At 41.7% G+C, this 10,773-nt stretch overlaps 1 protein-coding gene across 5 annotated transcripts in view; it reads right to left on the reverse strand.

Moving 5' to 3' along the window:
* The window catches only part of PDGFC (platelet derived growth factor C), a 203,451-nt gene extending 192,922 nt beyond the window's left edge, over positions 1-10,529 (reverse strand). The window contains exon 1 of one of the 5 annotated variants that reach the window (XM_049632345.1): positions 10,257-10,526. In XM_049632345.1, coding sequence (XP_049488302.1) covers positions 10,257-10,374 — 118 coding nt within the window. In that variant the 5' untranslated portion in view covers positions 10,375-10,526. Of the gene's footprint in view, positions 1-10,256 lie in introns of all 5 variants that reach the window. The other 4 variants (XM_049632347.1, XM_049632343.1, XM_049632348.1 and 1 more) reach the window with 4 other exon arrangements.
* Positions 10,530-10,773: the final 244 nt, after the last annotated feature.

The following is a 10,773-nucleotide window of genomic DNA, read 5'->3' on the forward strand; positions in this document are numbered from 1 at the left end:
TAGTAAAATATTTTGACTGCAGTGACTAACACAAAGTAAAGACAGAGCTGAGCCCATCATATATATCTCCAATATACGTAAAACCGCATGTGAAATTATAAAAACACTATGAGGTCTGGTCCCTTGTTTTGTAAAAGCAATTCATTTTCATGTAGACCTCCAGAAAGACAATGTAATTCTGTTTATAAATTAAAGTCAGGAACAAAATGCATACTTACAGAGACACTGCTACTTACTGAATAGGAAGCATCCCCCAGTACTTTTTATTACCTACAACATAAACATATTTCCAGTGGAGGAAATCTGCCTCCAGCACATCCCATCTCTGGCTCTGAATGTGCAGATCAATACTTTTCATACTTAAGCTATCCCATTTTTCCTTCTTGTTTTTATAGTGTTTACATATCCAAGAATCACTACGAGAAAAACAGCTGAATCTGATCTGTCCTTTGAGTGGGTAATCCGACTGTAAATCACACTCTTGCAAGAAGGAGTCTTTAGTATATATTTCCACAAAGCAATTTGAAAACATTAGAAGCTACTGTGTTTTCCTGTGTTCTTAAACAACGTGCACATCTCAGGCTTACGTCTCAGGCTTCAAGTATGATAAATCAGAAATGATGAACACTATAGGTCCCCCTTATTTCCAGACCCAGTAAGAGATTTCCAGGAAGGAAGTGAATATTTCATTCTACTCATTTGTTCACATCTTAATCACATTTTAAGCACATGTTCCTTCTTAGCACACTGATTTTAAATATCGCCTGATGCCATAGAAAAAGAAATTATAATGTTTTAATGACTCCCAATTTGCATTTCTAATCACCTCAGACTATGAATGAGAGTGGCAGTATGGGAAACAAGCTGTGATTTATTCCTTAGTGGGAAAAAAAAGGATAAGTAATACGACTCCTTAAAAGACAGATGTCCTTATAAATACCCAGCAAAAATAACTGCCAGAAACAACATGAGATAAGTACCACGAAAGTCCAACTTCTGTTGTTAATGGTTCCTGATCTCTGTAGTGACTCAAAAGGCAGGTGCAACGGCCAGCTGGGCATATTTAAGTGCGGAAGCCTATCTCCATCTTGCAAACACTGGAAAGCCCAAAATAGTATCCACTCACAAATGAGGCTTTCCTAGAATGCAAATAGCATAGCTTCAAAAAAATTGCATGGCATCTAGAAAGCACATCCACCAAGAAAACTCATTCTCGTCAAGTCCTTAAGTCCCACAAAATATTTCTAGAACCCATGCATACACAAGAGACCAGAAGGAACCTCACTAGAGAAACGTTGCAGCTTCTCAAGGTAGAGGACACTCACGGGAATTAATTTTCCACAAAACTTGAGAGCCTTTCCCTGAAAAGCGTTAAGGCTGTTTTCTTTGCTTCCTGCAACGTAATAGCTTCATTACACTAATTCGGTGGGCTGGAAGCTGTCTACCTTTTACCACAATCTCCTGATCCCTCACCCAGCCTCATTCCGCATGCCATCCATTTTGTGAATGAAGTATGAAAATAGTTCTTTGTTTACAGAAGGAAGGCAATAGAGAGTAGTGTGGACACAGGCTTACTTTATTTGAGTGTAACGGAGGCTATACAGGCTGCCCTTCTATCCAAGTCCAAACATCCGAACGTTGTCTAATGACTGGGAGAAAGTTCCACCAAGAAGCAGTCAACTACCCACGCCAAAGTAGAACGTTGCTACTCCACTGTCTGCTCAGAAAGTGACAGAAAATAACTAACCCTGAAACTGCGAGACCACTTTTTCTTTTACGTGGTTTGTTCAGTGCAAACTCTGCAGGAAGCACACTGCAAACAGCCTCAGGGCCTTTGAATGCAGCCATCCAGGACACCTTTCCACTTTTTTCTTGCCTCTACTCATATTTACAACACTAGATTCTTCCTGCCTCCCGCACATGATATGCCTTCTCAGGTCTGTATTCTTTCGCAGACGCTATTCCCTCCACCTAGAACGTTTTCCTCTTTTCCTCTCTCAAACCCACTTCAAAATATGTCACGTCCCCTGTGGGAACTTCTCTCCCTGCACGTCTCTTCCAGGCACAATCAATCGCTTCATCCATCAAAGGAGGATTTTTGAAGTGAAATAAAGCATTCTGTGTTCCCATAGCACGTCGAGCACAGCGCCACAGACCGTGAGACAAAGGAAGGACCGGTCATCCTTCTTGGACAGACCTCCTCAAGGGCAGAACCGCATCTTCTTCTTTGTGGGTCCAGCACCTAGTGCAGAGCTTCGCCAAGAGCAGATGCTTATGAATATGTGCTGAATAAAAACAATGTTCTAATAAAACGTTAGACCATTTAACTCAGGAAGGAAGAAGCATGTGACTCCGTCCTGGCTTGGAGTCAGACCTAGGTCCAAACATTTACCAGCTCTGAGCCCTTGGCTAAGCTACTTAGCTAGCGAAGCCTTGGTGTTTTTCCCATTCATACCCTACGGGGAGATTATAAAGATAAGCTGTCTACTGTCTACAGACATTGAGCCCAAGTGTGGCAACTAACAGGCACTCTTCGGGTGTCATTATTAAGCATTACAAAACCAGAGACCCACTGGGAGATCTTTAGACCCATCTACCGACCCACAAAAAAACACATCCAAATACTGCACTCCCTGTGTCTCTCCTGAGAGCTCTCACGGCGGTCTTGCCAGGACGCAGTGACCAGTAATAGTACAAATCTATATCCTTGCCTTTACCATCAATGTGCCTCATGCTGTTTGGGGATGTTGGTTTCCCTCAGAAAAACAGGCCCTCCATTCTCCACTCCCTGCAACAACCTAATACACACACCTCATTTGATTGAAAAATGGCTCAACTACTATCCGATAGGGTAAAAGCCCAGTACAAAAAAAAATCATAGCTTGAAAGTAAAAGAATAATAAAGCGTAACACCAAGAAAGCAAAATTAGCGAAGCCGGCCTGGCAAAGATGGTTTGGCTTAGACAAAAGCCAAATATCCAGGGAAGAAACCGTTCAGTCACCAGAGGATGGGCAGTAACTGCTTGAAGATGGCAAAGGAAACGTAACGTGAAGTCAGATAACAGGATCGGCTCAGCTCGATTTAAAATGCATTCTCGTGGTGCACCTGGGTGGCTCAGTCGGTTAAGTGTCTGACTTTGGCTCAGGTCATGATCTCACGGTCTGTGAGTTCGAGCCCCGAGTCAGGCTCTGTGCTGACAGCTCAGAGCCTGGAGCCTGTTTCAGATTCTGTGTCTCCCTCTCTCTCTGACCCTCCCCCATTCATGCTCTGTCTCTCTCTGTCTCAAAAGTAAATAAACGTTAAAAAAAAAAAAATTTTAAAAAAATGCATTCTCGTGAAGTCAAAGACGAAACGAGCTAATGCTACTCCCAAAATCACTCTGAGTAACTTGACTTTAACGATAAATGTCGTTAGTATGACGCCTCTTTATCATTTGTAGCTCCTTTTGTTCTCAGATTTGGAAAATTTACAAACAGAATTTTGGTCATTTAATCCTGTTTTTGGCAGGCCATTCAAGTCCGCACCTATGAATTTATTTCCTGATGTTGCTGACATTCAAGAGAAATTTGAACCTTGGCATAGAATATCCTATATATTATAATGTAAATAAAAATGAAGGCCACTCATTAAATTCATTCGAAAGAATAACAGGTTGTGCTTTCTAGAACCCACTAAGCCATGCTTATTTAGTCATTCCCATGGAACTTGTACCAGGGAGACATCCTCCTAAACGAAATGCTCAAAATTATTGTTTAAAAAAAAAAACCTCCCTGTGGAATCAAGTATTCAAATGTCAACCATCCTCTTCATCATCAATTCATAAACCAAAATACTGAAATAAACATCCATGGATCGGGTACACCTGCTTAAAATAAAGTCTCGACATGTAATATTAACAATTCTAAACATAGCATTTCAAGTTATTTGCCAAACTGTCAGATTGCTACCCCAACAGAAATACTGTAATAGATATTAGCCAGAGTTATCTGTCACATGTAATCAATGTGATTACTTTCACATTGTTTTCCGTAGTGTTCTTATAAGCTGTGTTGCAGGACCACGGGCGTCCCATCTTCCTTCACAACCCACAAAGCATGCAACCCCCTAAAGTAATAAAGAATGGCTTTTACACAATGCATCAGAAGGTTAAAATGAGAATCCCATTTGCCTAGTTGGTTCTTTACACAAGCAAAAATATATCACCACATTAGCAGTTTAAAACTGTTGCACTCCACAGTGACCTTGATGACGTCATTTCAGCTCTCCAAGTCTCGCTTTACACATAGGTGAGGAGAGCCTCTCAGGATCCTTCTAGTCCTAACATTCCACATGCCATATTTATTGCTGACGTCCATCCCGCACAAGTTATCTGTGAGCCACAAGCAGAGGATGGAAAGCGCACTGCTTTTTTGAGGCACGTCTAGCCACCTAAAATTTACCATTATTCAGATCCTTGGTCCATATCACACAACACCCCATCTTTGGAAAACACAGAGAGAGGTATGCACACCAATGGCACTTTTAAGAAAGTTACTAGCACCAGTTCTAGGAAACTTACCCATTTGCTTGGTACATGCTCACCAGGTAACATGGTATATTTACCAAGATTATAAAGTAGTACTCTGATTGGCATATCCCATCACAACCAATAAATAAACAAGTTTACCTTCCTACGAAAAATCTAAAACAAAGTACAAGTTCCAAGACCAACAGACATCTTCAAAGATGGCCTAATATTATAGCCAACACCACAGTCTTACTCTAATAAGGCACTACATCCAGAACCATGCAACAAATATTTATTGAACACATACTGTATACAACCCCCTGTTCCAGATGCTAAAGCTCCAAGCTCCTGAAGAGAGCAAGTCAGACAAGGTCCATACCCTCAGGGAACTCGTGTACTCTGGGGGTGGTGGTCGGGGTACGCTGACGACGACTTAACTCAATAACAAGAAGAATATCCAAACGTGACAATAAGCACTATGCAGTTAGTTAGCCTTGATGTGATTGTGAGGGCTGGCTAATTCAGATTAAGTGGTCAGGAAAAGACCTCACTGAGAAAGTGATCCATTTAATTCAGATGCCAATAAGGGGCTACCCACACACATGCACCTAACCAGTGCTGCCCACAGAAATAAGGACAACCAACTGAGGAATACAATCCCGTGCCATCGTAGGCCACATCCCTATGCCTCATCTCACTTCCCAGCCCCCAACCCTTGAGGCAGCACAACAAAAGAAGCTGCAAGAAAGAGGCTTTAAGAAGGCCATCTCCTTTCTTCACTCAAGGTCCTTCACGCCTCAGCTTGGCCTCTGCTGCCAGGCAGAGAGCAGAAGAGAGAGGTGTTGGAACTCCAATATGACTGAAATTGTGAGTAGCTAAAAGTGTGAAAATGGATAATAATCAACGGGGCAGGCACACCGACCAATCAGGAAGGAGGCCAGAGGGGTGGAAATAGTACCCTAGAATTCCTGAACTATCAAACACTAACCTTGTCGTTTCTGATTCACAGATGGTCAGTTTGTCCTAAAAGAGGAGCACTGGCTCCTTCCCAGCCCGTTAGGAATATTTCAAGATTTTAACAATCTGTGGGGTGGTGCTGGTGCATCCCAAATAAAAATCAACCACTAGAGGTGTCCTTAGGAAATGAAATAAGAGAGATGCACACACACACACACACACACACACACACACACACACCACAGTTGGCAGAGGTGGTAGAGAAAAATATCACAGACAGACTGTTTCATATATGAGTTACACAGAGATTATACAGCATTGCATAGAGATACTCTGGCTACGTGTGGTACTTCCAAATAAAACCAGAAACATCAAAACTAGACCTAGTAAATAAAGGGACTTTTATGACTTCTACCACTTGAGCTAACACCAATAGAAACCCATGAGGAAAATTTTAGCAATTCTGGAAACATTTTTTTATGGGGGTGGGGGAGTATGGACATGATGAATGCACTGATTCAATTACTATTTACTTAACACTCATCACATTATGATTAGAATTCTATTTCTACAACAAATGTGCACGTTTGTACATACAGCAGAATTCTGGCACTATAAAGGCTGAAAAAACATGAAGTGGAAAAGAATATAAAGAAGATCTGTAAAAAAAATAAGTGTCAGGAAGGCCGAAATAAGAATGGACAAAGCTAAGATTTTGGTGTCCAAGATGGAGTTCTCTAAAACGCCACCACTGGGGAATATTTAGGGTCAGATCCTGGTGTCTATTCACAACTATGTACAGCCTACTACAGACTTGGTCACCTTTTAGAGGTAAATATAAAATATATCACATTAAGTGTAAAAGATAACAGTTGGTAGGAGGGAAACGTTACCCAAAAAATAGAATGGGCCTTTTTTGGTCATCTATTGTGAAAAACAATATTCATCATTACATAATGACACTTTACTTCTTCAACTTCCTCAACAATCTCAAACAGAGCAGAGAACAAGGAGGAAGTTCTTTAAAAAAAAAGCCTCTAAACAACAAAAATAAATGTCACGAAGGTCATGCACTACAACTTATAGACTAACTCACAGGAAGTCCCTTTAGCACTCAGTCAGAGACTATTTACTCTTGGACACCATTCTAGGGATGGTGATTATCTATTTTCAGTAAAATTGAGCTTTGAAGGGTACCCTTAAAAGGGTAGGGGGAATGGACACAACTTTGTTAGACACAGGCACATGGCAGGAAGAGGAGCAAGTTGGCATTAAAAAAAAGAGAGAGACAGAGAGAGAGACAGAGAAGCCACAAGCATAAGATACATGTACTCAGATAGGCATCACTAGATAACCACCTGTCTGCAGAGTAAATAGCCCCACAGGCCACAAAAGTTCTTGTGGAAAAGAGCACATACAATAAATGATTTTCACAGGGATAACCCTAATAGAGGCATATTCCAAATCTATACTCAAAATGGTTAAAGGAAATGAGAACAATAAGCACATTTCAGATCTATGGATGAATTAAAATCACTTACCAATGACACAAAGTGGGTGAGGCCTTACTTCATCAACAACTTTGTGATTGGTGTCTATTTGGGGCTACATGCTATAGACAAAGTAAGCTTTGGTTCTTTTCGTTTTTTGATGTATATGATCCCTTCTGCTACAACTCAGGAGAACCAGCCCAGAACTTGTCAATTTCAGAGTAGGTATTCTCTTCTAAGTGAGTGCATACAGATATTAGTAATTTTTCCTGTGGTCATTCAAGAAGTATAGGCCAGGAACCCTATATAAGTCAGTGTTCTTATCTTTTATGTCCTTTACGTTACATCTGGAGACCCTTGGTTTATATGTGAGACTTCACAGTTAGAAGTCAGGTTCAAGATGAAGGACACAAAGGTAACTCATAATATTGGAGGATAAAACTATTCTGACAGCAAAGTGGCAAGAATTGCAAATGGCATTAAGTCAAAAGCCAGGTAAGTCATAATAACAGGGTAAATGACACCAATCCCTCAAAACTAATTTTGAAGCACCTGAATATGATTCACTCTAAATCCAAATATCTAGCATTGGCTACAGCCATCAATTTCCATTTATTTACAACACCTCTTGGGACACTAAGTCAATACTGAAATGACGCAGTCCTGGGGATCTGATTGTGTCAACATTTGAGACTTTAGAATACTGAAGAAAAGATAGTATCATTGGGGAAAGGTCTTTGAAAGCAAGAATGAGTTACTATAGTCATAATAAATAGATCGATTTGGACACTGGGCACTTAGAAGACCTTTCACAAAATGATGCAATGCACACAATGGACCAATGACATTTCTATGTGGCATCTCCAGAAGGGTCTGTACTTCCAGAACTGGGCAATCATCAAAATTGAGAATAGCAAGAGGGCAATCAAAAATCAACCATAAATCACTATTAGGGCAAAAAATACCAACATAAGGGAATTGAAAATTGGAACACCCCCCCCCATTAAAAAAGGAAGAAGAAGAAGAAGAAGAAGAAGAAGAAGAAGAAGAAGAAGAAGACGTTCCAGCAAATGTGTTCACATTCCAGGTGGAGCTTCTTTGGCACCTACCTGTTATCCTCAAATCTTGGAACCTCAAAGCATAAAATCAACCTGAGCATGTGCAGGAAAATAGCTCTATATTGCCCCCTAGTGCTGGATAGTCCCACTTCTTCTCAGGCTGAAAACTACAAGGTGAGTAGTTCCCTTACCTCTAGTTACTTCCTGCTGCCAACCCTCCCAGGAGCTAAACATAGCCCAATCCTCTACCCACAGATTAGGAAACAGCCAGGCTATTTTTAGCATCATGCAACTTAGGAATGGAAATGGCCCAGCCTCTGATGGCAACAGAATGTGTGTGGCCTGCCTGGCTTAATGAACTCACCTCTCCTGAGAGTGTGAACCTACTCAGTAAAGTGGCCAACGACCACAGGAGAGGTCTGGGGCCCATTACAAAGAGGTGATGGTAGGCGGATCACAAGAAAGAATGACAATCAGAGGCACAAGTAGCAAAGGGAATCAGGAAGATGACAGATGCCAGGCTTGATAAAAACAGAAGCAGAAGGAGAAATGATAATGGCACAGGAACAATAAAAAAATAGAAGACAGAAGCCAGGAATATTGTGCACTGTCATTTTAGAGAAGCTTGTCTAGTAAGAAACAATATTTTGAATTGGACATTTATTTTACATGAAAAAGAACAAAGGTTGGTCTGATCTGTTTCCTGCCAGGGTACAGCTGGTGCTGGGGCTCCTTTGATCACTTTCCCCCAGTCCTCTGCAGCTCCTGTGATTAGAGATAGATCCCTAGGCTGCCCTTTGATCAGCAGCTCAAGCAGCCTGCAGGTGCCATGAGCCATCACATTAGCAAGTTGTAAGAAGCAACTACATTAATAGTGACTGATAAACGTGATAATGTATATTTACTGCACATACAGCAAATACCAAACAATGTCTACAAAAATCCCAGGAATCCTTATTTAATCTATCCCTGTACTCTAAAACTTTCTGTGCTTTCTTAAAGATGAACACTTTCAGAGAGTTTAAATGCAAAGTTGAAGTTTTAAAACACCCCAATACATAAAGAAAAAGTTGCTGTGACTTAAAAACAGAGCACACACCATTCTGATTTTCTAGGTACGCTGCTTGTGTTCCTTTCGCCTGGTTAATAAAGTGACAGCATCCTTGCATTCTGAATAGATGGCATCCAAAGCAGTAAAAACATGCACATTTCTTTTCAAGTAAAGTTAAGAGCCACCACTTGTAAACAGGGTATTTAATATTCTAATTTTAGACAGCCTACATTAACATTGTGGTTTCATGGGCAGTATAAAATTTCTATTTACAAAGTATTCTCAAAAATGACTTCATAATGGTAGATCAAGAGAAAAAGAGTTTAGAAATTGAATGATGTAAATCATATGGGGTTCAGAGGCTAAGCAAATTACACACCCTGACGCTGCCCTGGCTTTATGAAAGGAGCCTTTCTCCAGCTCTGTGCAATCCCAGCCCAAGGGAACTTGCATCTGAGAGTTTTCTAAACATTTCAGGTACACTTGAAAGCTGAAAGTAATTCTCATTTCCTATGCAGGATTAAGTCGTTTCCAGCACACACAAAATAGCAGTCATTCACCGACACATATAAAAACACACACCAGAAAGGTAAGGACTTCAGAGTACAAAGGCACATTTAAAAAAAAAAAAAAAAAAAAAAAAAAAACAGAGCGCAAGAGAAATACATTTTTAACTCTCCCAAAAACGTCCACGCAGCCTCTTGACCTGTGTATTTCCTATCTACTTACTGATTAACTGATGCCTTTCCACTTTGAGTGCTTCAATTAATGCAGCTGATAGATTTCCTCAAACATCCCCCTCCCCATGAAAAAGAAAAGCTGAGTAAAGTCAAACATGCCAAGACTCATTCATTTTGGACTCATTTTTAGAGGCAGTTCTTGAACTTATAACTCTGGCAATGAAAGGTTCTGCAATGTGCGTTTGAACTGACGTTCACAATCGCTCCCAGAATGTCCTCTCTAACTGAGCCAGCAGTGGCACTCACGTTGCCCTGTTACAGCTTTGTGGCAGCTCCCGAAGCTGCAAACTGCACGTAACCTCCTCAAGTCCATGCCAATGAACGCAGCGCGTGTTTGCATGGAGAGACGATAATACCCTCGCAGGCTGGTGTACATCACACACTAACGCACAATGCCAACGTAACACATACAGCGAGAAACAAGAAGGGGGAGAAGGGGGGAAAAGACTCACCGTTCTGTTCCTTGTTGCTGGAGTACTGGAATTTACTACTCAGGTTGGACTCAGCCTGAGTCCCGTGTCTCTGGCCGGCCAGGGCAGATGTCAGCAGGAGAAGCCCGAAGAGGAGCATTTGGCTGACTGGGGCGAGAACTCACTCACGGCGGGCACTTTGGAAGCAGCTACTCCTGAGTCTCTTTCACCACCGCCAGGGGAAGGCTGCACTGGGGTGGAAGCGCCGAGCCTGCTCTGGCAGCAAGGAATCGCAGGGTAGTTTCCACATAATCCCATCCAAAACTTTTTCCTAGAGTCCTCTTCTGTGTCTCCAGTTTTTGAAAAGGATCAAAGCAAAACCTGGACCTGAACCAGTTTCCCAAGGTTTAAACAAATCCTGAGCTGTGCCGAAGTGGTGGGGGTGGGGGTGAAGGCGAGGGAGGAAAGAGGGGGTGGGGACGCGGGGGAGCCGGGGGAGCGGCGAGAAGTCACCAGCAAGTTGCTGGGAGCACCTGTCAGTTCGGGGGACAGGACAGAG

Source organism: Panthera uncia, chromosome B1 (assembly GCF_023721935.1).
Source record: "Panthera uncia isolate 11264 chromosome B1, Puncia_PCG_1.0, whole genome shotgun sequence".
NCBI lineage: Eukaryota > Metazoa > Chordata > Mammalia > Carnivora > Felidae > Panthera > Panthera uncia.